At 37.5% G+C, this 15,147-nt stretch overlaps 1 protein-coding gene across 1 annotated transcript in view; it reads right to left on the bottom strand.

The window, feature by feature from the left end:
• The window catches only part of LOC139723163 (uncharacterized), a 47,375-nt gene extending 35,121 nt beyond the window's left edge, over window positions 1–12,254 (bottom strand). The window contains exons 1-3 of the mRNA XM_071634424.1: window positions 11,806–12,254; window positions 6,319–6,458; window positions 2,923–3,014 (exon numbers count right to left, since the gene is read on the bottom strand). Of these exons, the coding sequence (XP_071490525.1) occupies window positions 2,923–3,014; window positions 6,319–6,458; window positions 11,806–11,920 (347 nt within the window). The 5' untranslated portion in view covers window positions 11,921–12,254. The remainder of the gene's footprint in view (window positions 1–2,922; window positions 3,015–6,318; window positions 6,459–11,805) is intronic.
• Window positions 12,255–15,147: the final 2,893 nt, after the last annotated feature.

Below are 15,147 nucleotides of genomic sequence, written 5' to 3' on the forward strand. Positions count from 1 at the left end.
TAATGACATCAGGGGCTTATGGAAACGAGTGCTAACACGGACAAGGCCGCCCTGTGTAATTATAGGAAACCGTATCATATCATTATAGTATCAGCATTCAAATATTGAGGCATTATTTCAAATAAGTATTGAAATACATTGCTTTTCAAAATGGTTTGAAAAAAACTAGATATTAATATAGAAATACGTCTGTTTCCGACTTCATCCACTCACTCTCTCTCTCTCTCTCTCTCTCTCTCTCTCTCTCCCTTTTCCTCTCTTCTTTTTCCCTCGATATCTCTCATTCATGCCTCTAGTCTGACCGTTGCGTGAACTGTCTTTTTTCTGCCTATCCAATATGAATTGTGCATATTATGACGTCTTGATGGAGGCAGTCCTGCCATAGCCAATTAACCGATTTCCTATATACACTGTTGCGATATTAGAAGAGGAAAAGGCACACGGTAAGTACCGTAGTGGTATGTGGTTTGTGATGCTAATCATTGCATACTGGTAGATAATCGGATAATCTAAGGAAGATTATCCTTTCATTATATTATATCTTGCATCTCGTCCACATATACTATTTACTGAAGAAAAAAACAAACAATAACAACAACCTGCTGGCAAAACCCAGATTTGAGAAACTTGTTTCATGGAGTATTGTTCGATGCTGTCTTCTGTTTTGTTTTGTTTTGTTTTGTTTTTCTTTCGATCTGCACTCAAGTCGGCCATTTTTTTTTTTTTTTGCCATGACATCACTTTAGAGGGACTTACAAGGGCGTGGTTAAAATGACCTGTCATATCCTCAGTTGATGACAGTGACTGATAGGAACAATCTAACTTGGGTTATTGTCCATCTACACGGTAATCCCTGCTGATCTGACAGCAGTGGTATTATACTACCTCAGCAATTAGTTTGGAATGTTTGTTTCCTTTTTATTTCGTCACAGGATATTCCTTAGCTGACTTTAAATAACTAAGTCGATGTAAGTGGAACTTGGGTAAATTTATCTAGATCACGTCGTAATGATAATACCAACAATTATTACCTGTATGGCAGAGGATTGCTATGTCAGGCAAATTTTGATGACGCTAACATTAGCTGTCTTACATATTAATCATGTTGGTTATCTGAAGAATTATTACAATGCACGTATAAACAGCATGGAGAAATCGTCATCAAGGAACCGAGAACTTCATTCTGCTTTCATGACCGTAATGAAAGAAGGCATCGTATAAACCATGCATACAAGTTAAGGTTATAGATGTCAAAAAATCTTCGGACAGAAAAGTCTGAATATAGATTTACGGTAATGATCGGAGAAAATCCTATAACATCTTAAAATATCTATAATCGTATGGTTCACTTTGTGGCGTGGAAGTTTTGTGATTTCATTTCGAATTTGCCTATTCAAACTATCAACCATAATATGTATGGGGTTTCGTTTTACCAACAGTTCAGAACAGAATTCACAAAACGGGCAAGCTTGTCTTGGGAATGATTGAGCATATTACCCCCTTAGAATCTCTCTCGATCCATAAGGACTTTAACCTCTCGTGGGTGCGATGTTTCATTTTATTCATTGCACCATGAGGCACTCATCTGCGTTCGTGGCATCCGTACAAACATGATGTGAACCAAAGGTTGCCTCTTAGTATAGATAATAAAAATGTGCAACACAATAAAAACGTCAAAGATCAACAGGTATGTCTGCATCGCTGACGTATTTTGAAAATGCTCACCCAGGGTTCTGTATATACAAAGGCTATTTTCATGTCTAGAGATTGTATGACGTACTGACGAACACACAAGAATATACGCTTCAATTCTAAAGGTCATGAATCAACAGTCGCATGAAGAATATACTGGCATTATACTTCCTTCAACAATAAGTGGCCGCCTCGCCCCTTCTCCTCTAAAAAAAAGGCACCATGGTATAGAATCATTGAAGTCAGTTCAGCTTCAGTTGATGAGCGCTACCCTTTATATTCAGATATCTTCTGGGATACATTTCAAATGTGAATCACCCAGTGGTCATCTTGACCTATCAACTGATCTTGTATCACAAATCATCTGATATCAAATGACCTAACATCTTCCGTGGTTTCTCCGGATATCGGAGGCTCCCCGCGATTAACATATTTATAGTAACAGGTTGAAGGTGAGCTTATATAGTATCCAAATCGCGATTGTCGCAAGAACCACTGAAAATATCAAAGATTCAAGACGAAACTACTTTATAGAAGAGCCTCTCAAATCAATGGGATGGACGAAATGGGACCAAAAAAAATGACTCATTCTTGATTCACACTGCAATGATACCAGGTGTCCAAACACTTATCAAAGTCACGGGGTTCAGGTTACGTAAGAGAAGCGTATAGTTCAGTCCGGTCAGAGTCAAGAGGTATTATTGAACGAGATGAACGGCTCTGAAACTGACAGATGTCGGGCAGAAAATTAATCTCCGGTGTAGATATTGAGCATTGAAAGAACATCCCACTCCATGTTTAAGTTTACTCCATAAAAAACAAGAGTTAAAAAAAGGAAAAACAGAGAAAATTTCGCTATAATTAGACAGGAATTTAGAAAATTATAGAATGTACGTTTCTCGTGTTTTCAAGAAAAGGTAAATGTCGGTGAAAATCACGCATGCATTTTCGATGAGGCGATCATATCGCCTCAAAACTTGTTCGTTGGTTTGTATATCTTTTGAAGATATAGCACTTTTTTGTCAAGACTCAAGCAACTATAACTATTACTGCATATTTTTACCAAATAATCAACGTCATCATCATCATCATCATCATCATCATCATCATCATCATCATTGTCCATTCTTCTTCTCTCCCATGCGTAATGAACAAAGGTCCACCAAGGTGGAACCAAGGAGATTCAATGTGTTTGAAGCTCCTTGGTGGAACGGATTCATGCCAACTCACTTGTGAAAGCATCTGGTAGGCTTTTGGTATCCTGGCGGCACTTTCTCCTCGTATTTCTCGTTTGCAACGTTATTGCAAGTATTTTCCATTTTCTGCACAAGATAAAGCAAAAGGGAAAAAACAGAATGTACAGTAAAATATGTACTTAGCAAAACAAAAAAAAACGACAACATTAGAGCACTGTGGAACAGCGAATGAAAATACCACTCTGAACTCGAAGAATGTGAATCTTCACAGAGTGTAAATATCGTGTAGGGTATATCGCCCATCCAAAATTCTTAATAGTGACTTTGGTATGTAAATCATTTACGTGGGCAATGAAGTAAAAACCAATGGCAATCTTATTAGCATCACTCTTTACTCTGCACGGAACAAATTGAAGAGTCCAAACATGACGTGTAAATAGAATGTGTATTATTACCGGTGGTCTATATTGGTGATTTCTGACACAGCTCAGTCCATGTGAGGCACATTTTTAGATTTTATACTGTAATTGAAACAGGCTGGCAAATGACAAAAATTTGATGGTAAGGCCATAACACGTTAACAGATCTCGGGACTCCCCCCTTTTCGGAATGAGTGTGTATATGGTATATGTTGTGCTTTCGATCGGATTAATAAGAGCTCACTCTGACACAAACAAGCGCAGAAGCTAACAGCGGCAAAGATTCACAGTAAACTGCAAGAAATCCGGGAAAAAAAATAAGGTATGCTCATCCAAGCACATTGGATATATGTACTACCAGGGAGGTGACCTCCCTGGGTACTACCATTTAAACAGAAGACAAACCCAATATATTGCACTGTCTTTTAAAGTGATGGTATAGTTTTGGTTGAGATGGGGATTCAAGATTTATTTTTTTTTTGCAAGATAATTAGAAACCACTTATATGAAATATGAAGGGGCATACAATTCAAAGAGTAAATAAAAGTTTATTTGTTGAAAATCAGTTTTGAAATGGCTGAGATAAACAAGAAAAACAGAGGTTCTAATGAAAGGTGGGTCCCATCTTTTATCACGACCACTTTGTTTTTCTTTGATTTTGATACTTTTGTTTGATAATGTAAAGAATATATGTATAAACAGATTTCACGCTATCATGATATCCAATTAAGATATCAAAGTTTAAGAACATAATACATTTTATACTGTCCATGACATATTGCACAATCATTACGTCTCCGCCAACTGCTCGGTTCTCTTGACTTAAGCTTTTACTGGATTTTATTACATCATAGTTTATACCTCTTATCAATGAAATCATGTTTACTGATTGGTCTACATAAGAGTCATATGTGACTCAAACATAGCATTGTTCTCTGTTCGAATTCTCGATCTGAATTCTCGAATTTCATAAAGATGAGGTGCATGGTACACGGAAGCTGCCAAAAAAAAGTACTGTAGGAGAATACTCAAAACGCAGAAAAAAAAAGGTTCAGGGAAAAAAAAATGTTTTTGCTCAACATGATTCCTTTACGTCATGATTCAACATTCCTGTTTTGTCTGTCCCACTTTAACCTGAATAAATCAAGCGTGAAGGTGTCGCATTTGGTTGATGGACATGTCTCCTTGTTCGGTATATACCATTATACAAGCGCCTTTAAAAGAAATCAGATCAGTTTGATTACCTCTATTCTTACTCTTCCAGAGGGGGAAATCCCTTTTCACTCCCAACAACACAACTTCGGCTATCGACCCAGCCCCCCCCCCCCCCATCAACCATTTAATGGGGTTTTGTCCTTTGTTATTTCCGACGAACATATAACCACGGATGAAAGCACACTGGGGACCCTCAATCGGTATTGAAGCACTGTAGTAGTGTTCAGCACTCTGGTGTTAAAGACGACAACAGTGGCGGATCCAGGGAGGACCGCATCGGGCGCGCAGCTCCTCCCCCTTATTTTTTGTTGAAACAAAAGAAATAAAAAGAAAAAATGGGGGAGGGGTGCGTGCGCCCCCTGTAATTTTGTAAAGGCGCCCCCTGTTAACGGAATTCCTGGATCCGCCCCTGTTCATACAACATGTTCTTTTCAGTAATTTTGTTGGTATGGTGTGACGTAATGAGGGATGGGTAGAAGAGAAGAGAGAGGTTGAATATTGCCATCTCCTTGCGTTCCATGCAATGCTACACATACACCGTATAACTATAAAACTTACTATTCGCTCATCAATATCACGTGTAAGGCCGAGATACAGGTGTAACGAGCTACTCAATCCCACACATACAACATAGGGGTGGGAGAAACTTATGGGGATGAGGCGGGTACCATACACCGTACTCTACTATACAGTGGCGGATCTAGGGGGTAGAGCTCTTTATTTTTGGTTAAAACAAAAGAACATAAAAAGAAAAAATGGGGTGCACCCCCACCCCCCCCCCCCTCCTTGATTTTGCAAAGACGCCTCTCCTACGGAGAATTCCTGGATCCGTCCCTGATGAGTCTAAGAAACTACATAAACCTGACTTGTTTCGTGTATGGCAACTCTCCCTGCAGGAAATGCTATCATTCTACTCCGCGATATATCATTCTTTTCTTCGTGTGGACCCGAGTGTTGGCCTACTTAGAATTATTATCTGCTGGGTGACCTCGTGCGAATTTCCTGGCATAGGATATCCTCGAATACATATCCTGAATATCTTATGGAAATATCAAGAACTACGTATTGAATATACTGATAGATTTTCAGAATATGCTTAAAGAGCAACAAAAAAAGGCAAATAGGTCCCATTTCCCCGTGAGGTTATAAGCGTGGTGGGCTTTACTGATTACAGTATAGATTCTTTAACAGTAAAAAGTATACATCTAATAACGCATAAGTAAAGCAAATTTCCTTTTCCCGTTTTTCTCCTTCGTTTCACGTGGTATAAGAATTATTCTCAGTATTCAAATTAGTAGGGGTCAGGTTTGGTATGAAGGATGCTGAATTGAAACCAAAGAATTAGAGTCAATTCTGAGAAATAACTTGATGGTTTGGTGTCAAATATCTTATCACACAAACAATCATATCAATTAAGAATGACTTTGTTCTAGTTGCGCTATTCAATTCTAATCTTAATTTCAATTCATTTCTGTAACTAATTGTTTTTTTCAAGAATACCATAAACATATAAAAATATGGAGAATTCTGTGAAATTACATTTCCTACGGAAATTTATGTTTTACAAATTAAAGAAATCTTTTTTAATACAGACTGTAGTAGGCCTTAATTGTTGCATTTTCTCTTGCATGACGTGTTTTACGTTGCGGGGTTGTCACAAGGAACATTATCATCATTCCTATTACATTCAAACTCATTTTCTCCTTCGTTGTGTTATCTTGGAGTAATGATATTTTAATTCCAATTCCATGGAAGGTTTCAGCTCATTAAATTTGAGCCAGTATAGATCGACGTACCGCCCAGCTCTCGTCCGTCCAGGCTGACGGGTTGCATATAGACTTGAACTGGATTTTGGTGACAGCCTCGTGAAGTATCTTACAGGCCTCACAGACGAGGATCCCCCATTCTTCGGATGCCCACACGGGAGAGTCCTGGCCTAGAAATGTGATGGAAAGGTAGGCATGGAATCATATTTAAAATGTGAACTTATACTAGTGAGTTCATTACAATAGGTTAAAAACTCATCTTCTGAAAAAAAATGCTACTTAGGTTTCAATTATGTGTGTCATAACAAATACTTTGCAATGCGGATACAGTAGAGTAATATAATAGAAGATCCGCAATATTAATATCCTTTATAATTATTATCATTATTATTATCATCATCATTATTTGTCATTATTATTATCAATATGGAATACAAATAGCAAAAAAAAAACCATATTGTATTAAATGAAAGCAAAAATATAAATGAATATTGTAGATCAGCAGTTGCGATCTTACAAATTTCACTTTTTTGTCAAATCAAATCAAATATTATTTTGGAAAACTTGACATTTTTAGCCGCTATGGCTTGGTAATTAAGACCAAGGCCTCTCAAACATGAGGCCACTGGTTCAAATCCCCTGGCAGCGGTGGTTCTGCACTTTTACTATAGGCAACGCAATTCATCCTCCTAGCCTGTACAGTCCTTTATAGGGAGGGCTTAAAGGTGTTGTGCCCAGTGGAAACTTGCTGAGAGGTCTCATTTACCATTTGCAGATGAAACAAAAACCCAAATTTAGTACTTCAAAATAGTTCTAAAATGTGAGCTAGGGATAGAAACAACCAATGTGAAAATTTGAATCAGTATAATCAATGTTAAGTATTGTTAAAAATACAAAATGTGAACAACAGTGTCATAATAACAATGTTTATACACTAAACCGTCTACAGTTATGGTTTATAGTTAGAAAAATTGTGATATCTCATTTTATTTCAGGCTCTATTGTTAAATTTTTACATGGTATAGGATAATTTGTGATACAGCTGACCTACACATGAATCAAATGTGATATCTCGAACATTTCTAAAATCACTGCTCCCAATAGTAAACAGTACCCTTAATCTATGTACACTCCCCTAGTGGACACTTTTGATCTCATTCCTACTACTTCTTATAATTATTATTATTATCATTATAGTATGTTTATCATTGATGCTATTTTTTTGTATGATTTTGATGATGTTAATGATTCTAATCAAATTGATAAACATGATGACCAACGTTAGGATGACGATTACTTCCGAAAGAATATACATTCAGAATACAATATATAAAATGTAAGGATTATGAAGAGAAAGAAGAAAACGAAGGAGTTTACTGGAGAGGTCAAGGCAAAAATGCGAGCCCTCAGTCTAGACAGGGAGGTGACACCTCCCTGGTCTAGATTAAAATGCCAAGACCAATCTGAAGCACTACAGTACGTTTTCCCCTTTCATTGCACTTCGTTTTTTTTTTGGTTTTTTTTTTTTTGCAAAATAACGCACACTCCGAACCATCATCGACGCTCTCGATCTTGATAACGATGACGGTTTTACGACAGTTTAAACAATATTAAAATCGCTTGTTTATGTGCAACCATGACTGTACTCTCTAAAAAAAATCGAGTGAAAATGTTTACTCTAAAAAGAGTGAATACAAAAAAGAGTGAATTTCGAGTGAAATTGGAGTGAATTTTGAGTGAAAATGTTCATTTTCACTCATTTTGGAGTGACGTCAGGGATCACTCCAAAAAATGTTCATTTTCACTCGTTTTGGAGTGACGTCAGGATCACTCCAAAATCTTCGAGTGATCCCTGACGTCACTCCAAAATGAGTGAAAATGAGCATTTTCACTCAAAATTCACTCCAATTTCACTCGAAATTCACTCTTTTTTGTATTCACTCTTTTTAGAGTGAAAATTTTCACTCGATTTTTTTCAGAGAGTAATTAAACAAAATGTAGCTTTCAATGACACGCTTATGGTTAACACTGTAATTTACATAATATTATTTTCATCCACACATTGAGCGGGAGAAAGTTACCGCCATTTCTCACACATAACAATACAACGTGTATTATTCAATTTAATTCAATTCAGTACTAGTATATCTCAAGTCAATTAAATTCAGTTTCGGTTTTCTTGTACATATCAAATAAAGAACATAACAGTAAGACTAATATTGACACGCCTTACAGAGGCCATCAGATCGAATTTCATAGAAGTCGGAGGCTATTTTTTTAGACCTTGTATTAGCATCTATCACGTTCATGTTTCTTCCCGTATAGTCATAGCTTCATGTTCTTGAAAGAAATTTTTCCGTTCTATAGTGACGATACAACACTGACCAGGACAATGTCCTAAAAAACTAATAAGAAGAAAAATATTGTACGGAGAAATGTCTGTGGTATGAATGTAGTTTTACAATTAAATTTTTAGAAGTGATGACATTTCGAAGCAAACATTTAGAAAGTAGTTAGGAATTATTCTCTTCCATGCCTCGGTTGTATTTTTATTGAATGCTATAATCGTAAAGAAATAACAGTCGATTGTTTGACGTAAATGCTGTGCGCACGATGAACGTGCAGATACGATACAAAAATTAGAACTATCAGATTACAAGTAAAAATAATTTAAAAAAATCAATTTTTACATGTGGTTTATAATAGTGTAGATCTCTCATTAGTCCTCATCGAAATCTTCTAATGATGGAGAATAATATATTACATCTTGAGAACGGATGCTCCACATGTCCTTTATACTGTGGGGGGGGGGGGGCTCGGGGAAAAAGATCGCCTATTAGATTCATGTTTCACAATAGTCGTTAGCCTTGGGAATATCATACTTCTCTATATGGTCTCGACAAGTTAATGAGTGAGGCAGGATACAACGTTGAGTGTAATGTTGTGATGATTTTTTTTTATGAAATAGAATAATGAGGAGGGGAAAGTTCTCTTTTTGCTGCTGTGTTGTGAAGGGCAATGAAGTTCTCATGAGCACCTCTGCATTGCTTAAGGTGTTGCAATATTTGTTACCGAGCAACGCAAATCGGGCATGCAGATCATCTCAAGCTTATTTCTCATTACAGTAATTAGTATGGGGGTCCCAGACGAGGGGTATACCAGTGTTTTCAAGGTGGTGAATGACTCTCATAAAGCCATGCACAGTGTTAGCTGTACCACAGTGGCACCCATAGATGATTGTTCCGGTGTCAAAAGATTGAGTGACTTTCGTGGCGAATTCGTTTTCTCTGTCATTTTTGAGGAAGGGGGGAGGCAGTATTCAGGCATGTCATGAGTGTATCAATTCAAACGCCCATGGTAAGTATCAAATAGAAGGTACTCGTATATATGCATAGTGCTTCTCTACCACCCTAACCCGGGCTACCCCAACGCCCCCCCCCCCCCCCCCCGGAAAAAAAAAAATTAAACTAAAAGTTATAATCGATTTTGAATTTTTTGACATAATTTTCAACACCAGAAAGAATAGAAGTCATGATAATAGAAGCCACTGGTAGCTTTGACCCAAGCAACACTACCGCACATATCATATAGCTATAAGAGCTTTTCGTAGCTTTTCACAAAGTGGTGAAGGAGCCACGCCTCTTGGTGCTTTTTGCCATTTGCATTCAAAACGTGGGGCCCAAAGCGAAAACGAAACCAGGAATAAGTGGTCGTCAAATTGGTGCAGACATTATGATAAGTGTGTGAAAACCATTGCAAACTTCTCTTTAAACCATTTGGGTTTAAGATGTTTTGGTGTGTTTTTTTTTTCTTGCTTTCAGGTAATTCACCTCGTGAATCAATCATTTGGTCGGTTTTAGAATTATGTATATGTTATGTCTGTACAAAACATTAAATTTCTTTGCGCAACGATAAAAGTTACAGAAACGAAGCTCCGTTTGAATATAGCGTTTGAAGTAACTATATAAGACAAATGCTATATTTCTGCTCTATTTCTTCAGAAAAAAAAAATCACCTCACACACTGCAACAACGACAAAAATCTTCCAAACCATGATTCTGTTTATGACATCATCTGTCAATCACTTCTAGCTCAAGAGCAGATTAGGCCTAATTAAAGACATTGGAATGTACCTTCCCCTAGACGGAGCATAACTTCATGTTTCCATAATTATGAAATGTAGTTTGTCAATCCTAATCATTGGTTAATTATGGAAACAGGCAAGTTGTGCTTTATAGTTTATAGGGATGGTGCATTCCAGTGTCGTTTGTTAGTCATGCTGAGTTTAATAGTAATTTGACAGTGATTGACATAATGATGCAATCGACTTAATCTTGGTAGGAAGCTTTGTTGTGGGCGAATTCAAGTAATCTGAAGAAAACAGCAATATACATATATATATATATATATATATATATATATATATATATATGGCACGTATAGATATTCATTTGGCCATATAGGTGATGACCAGGCTTTGGGAATCATCACAAGTCAGCATGTATTTGAGTGGGCGGGTCCTTTAGATTCTGCTTGAATGAACATACACATGCATAAATTGTAGGGGAGACCCCTACGAAGCAAATCAACCTTAAAAACACACAATGGTATAGAATGGGCTCGTTGAAATCAAAGGAACAGAGCACAAACGATTTCACCAACTTCTCATAGATATAGTATTACGATTTTTTTTTTTTTGTTTCGATGCTCAGTGTGCAGTCTAAAGCGGTTGAGGAAAAATATTGTGTGAATTTCTTTCGTCATGTGAACTTGGCGCGCTCGATCGTTTATTTGGTATCATGTATCACGTATTATGTCTTTCCGCTGTGTTTTAAAGGAGAAATGGTACTTCCTAAGAAGGATGTTCGTGTGCATGCATGAGCAGGGCTTTGAAAAGATAGTTTAAAAAGAACTATAGCAACATATGCACAAGGAAGAGTTCACACAAACGGAGGAACAAGCATGAGAACATGAAGACTATAATCTACGGAGGTATTAACGAAAAACTTGTCGGTCATGTGTGTCATCATACAAGTCAAATGATCCTAAATTTCTTGTAATGTTTCTGCTTTAATTCAATTCTTCTATGAATCTACTGATTTTGTTTCTCTGAGTTTATGGACAAAAAAGTGCTCCTTTTTGGCATGTCAACGGTTCTAGGACAATTACCACTAGACAATTACCCCAGAAACTTCCCCTGACCCTAAGCCTAATCCTAATCCCGAATCCTAATTCTAACCCTAACTCCAACCCTTAACCTACCCTAACCCTAATCTTTACTCTAACCTTATCAATTTACCGGGGTAATTGTCCTGATACGATGCATATAACACCACCTTCCTTTCAATGAATATTCATGTGGGTACAAGAAAAGTTTTAGCGACGCATATCACCGACTCATTATCACCCCACGCAGGCCCACAGAATAGAGAGAATATAAGTTTTACATTATGTTATTAAATACATTCACACGAATAACTAGAAAGTCAGAGAGAAACATGCTGAAATCCATCTCACCTTCCATGGCACACTTTTGACAGTGGCAGGGAGTGCAATCGGAGCAGACATCGTTTCCCGGGAGCACCCGCAGACCTATGGCCTTCGAGTGGCGAGGGTTATTGTCTTCAGCCATGGTCAGCTATAGTAAGCAGCAAACCACCCACTGGCTGTAAAGGGTATGCTCTTATCGCAGCTAACTTCTTGTCGTCTGCTAATTTCAATAGAGACACATGAAACCAGAGTATTTTAGGAGAGAATGAGAATTTTACCGTCCAACAATTCTCTATTAAAGCAGCTCATACTGAGGCGCATCTAACGACTCTGTCCACCACTGTCCACACGGTTCGGCTCGGTGTGCAAATTAGCCAAATAAGTTTCCTATGGTAATTTATTTGCCACTTAGAGGGTTGCTCGGTGCACAACTTCATGATCGTCACAATTGTTGCTGAAGAAACTTGAAGACATAGTGAAGTCAGGTGGTTCAAACAGTGATGACAATTAAAAGACATTCGATATTCGATACCAGATTTTTGCGAGCTCGAAGGTTCTGGCGATGAAGAGTCGAGGCTATTCAATATACCGTGGTGATCTGTAAGCAAGAAGGGTGGGACGCAAAAGCCTTTAGCCGTTAACGTTGTCCGCTTCTCATGATAATCCACTGGTTGCAATCATCATCATCTTCTTCTTCCTCTTCTTCTTTGTTTCGAGTCACATGATACAATTTCCCTTGAGAGGGATATATTATCCAAGAACAAACGAAATTCTGATGTATGTTTCTCCTTTCCGCTGTGTTCGCAGGACAAGTTTTACGCCAAACAAAATATATACCAAAGGGTGTTAAAGCTCCGTTGATGGGTCCAAGAATCGAAGGGTAGTTCCCCTTGCTCTGAGCACGTCGCTCTAAAGTGAATGCCACTGAACGGTAGGTAACGATTTACAGAGATAGGACCCGGACATACTCTGGCCAACTCAGTTTACAGCCTGACCGCTCATGTGCGTGGACAGAGCGAGTGAACATGCTTGGCTTGTGTGCAGGTAAACAGAGCTCTCAACACGGAAGTGCCGTGAAAATAACCCGACGATCGAGTAACAGTGTGTTTTCCAACGCTATCACGCGCCGCCGGCTGAGGAAACAACCACCAGACGAACGGTGTGCGCTCTTTCTTTCACCACGCATTTTGTCGCGAAGGGAGGCCTTTGTGAATTTCTGTCCTTGAAGCAGGAAGGATATGTTTTGCATGAAATGAATCATGCAATAGAATAACGATATAGAGATAGGTGAAAGGCCACCGATGTCTGTGGTGTTTGAATTTAAAAATCTCTTCGTAGCTTATAATGGCTGTTCCGGGGTCCCCACACTGGCGGAGAAATTGCCATAAAGATATTATATTCTAAAATCCACGCGACGTGTCTATCTCGTCAAGTGTTTCAGCAAATATTGACATGGTAGTAAACACTATTATACACCCTTACAATTTTTTTTTTTTGTCAACAAAAGTCAACAAAGTGTATCTGTTTTCTTTCTTTTTTCCAAGAGTTACTCAATATTTTGTTTCAATAACGTTTGGTAAAAGGGGGGAAATCTTTGCTGAATTTTCAATTGAGCTAAAGGTTGTGAGCGTAATGTTTAATGTACAAAATAAACATGTATTATCGAGTTCAGTTCAAACTGTGCCATGGTTAATCGACAGGGAACGAAAGCATCATTACTGGAATTCATCCATTGTTTTTATTAAACTGTATTTGTCTGTCCCACATCTTTCAAGGTAAGCAATATCACTGAGTAAAATGTCATATTTTGAAGATGATATTATCGTTTTGTAACCATATTATTATGAACATTGTTTTACATTGTGATCTGACTTGTTTTATTGAAGTTTCGCAGATGGGAAACTATTCCCTCAAATTGTTCTGTCCAGTAAAATATTTCCATCTCGCTTAAAAAGATACAAGCATATTAAAGGGACTGGAGGCAGTACTGGTTAAGGTGGGGATTCATGTTTTGAACATTCCTAAGTGAGATAATGAAAAGCCTCTTATGAAATATGAAAGAGCATGTAATTCTAAAAGGATTCAACGTTTATTTGATGAAAATTGGTTTTCAAGTGGCTGAGATATCCAAAAAAGTGCTAATCATAAAAGACGACATGCCACAACTTTGTTTCACCTTGTTTTTGGATATCTCAGCCATTTCAAAACCGATTTTTGTCGAATAAACTTTTGACACCCCTTAGAACTGCATGCTCTTTGACATCTCATAGAGAGGTTTCTGAATATCTCGCAAAACGTTAAAAGCTAAATCCTCACCTCTACCAGAACTGTACACACCTATTAAGGTTCAACGCGCAGACATGTTCAAGATAATTATTGTCAAACATCAGTACAGCGCCTGTGTTAATATTTAATTTCAAAGTCAAATTCTGCATCAATTTTAATACTGTGTTTGTTTGCCATCAAGGTACATAATATTGGTAAAAGTATAGTTCCCATAACAGAGTTATAGGCCTACTGATCGTGAAATTATCATTAAGTAAACACTAACATTGTGCAAATTATGGACTTTTATAAACAGGTATGACGTTATGATCATGGTTCAGAATGATTTACTTTAACTCTCCTAATATACTTTGGTCGCTGATGATAATTGTGTGTAGAAGACAGTACAGTCATGTTAACTCTTTGATATTGTATATGGATATCCTAATGCAGTTCTACATAGGCGCCTACTAATTTCGATCTTTCGAATAGATAAAAGCTCTTGCTGATTGTGGTCTATGACCTGATACTACAATTCTTCATTCTTATCGCGTTCTTTCTCATATGGGTAAATGTTATATTATTGCTATTGGTTTTAATACGACCCTTCTGAAACGATGACAGACGCTTATCGCGGTGATCATAATTATTATCAATATTAGCCGAGAGTCATGTGACTTGTGGAGTCAACAAGCAGTGTATGCTCAGCCTTTCGTGGGAATGAACTCATAACCCATATAATAACACACACGCCCCGCTTTCTGTGAACATTAGTATAAATATACTATTCTCGTGTTTTCGTAACAACACGGAGTTATAATGTAGCACTATGGTAATAAACATATCACTCAAAGACGATGCCTATAATAGGTCGTATCACTGCCATTAGTTACAGAATGTTTTTGTGAAGCACTACTGTTGATACTGTATGTTATACGACGATGTTATAACATGTTATAACAAGGGTATATACAGCACATTCCCAGGCGGTCAGTGATGGACTTTGGAAGTATGTTCTGATGATCAACATGTATAAATATTGATAACCATTATATGAACGATCATTATAACCTTCATTGGAATATCATAGCTTTGAACAACAAC

The sequence above is a fragment of the Diadema antillarum genome, unplaced genomic scaffold, assembly GCF_040938485.1.
Source record: "Diadema antillarum isolate AM-2024a unplaced genomic scaffold, OU_Dant_1.0 scf00000182, whole genome shotgun sequence".
In the NCBI taxonomy this organism is placed as follows: Eukaryota; Metazoa; Echinodermata; class Echinoidea; order Diadematoida; family Diadematidae; genus Diadema; species Diadema antillarum.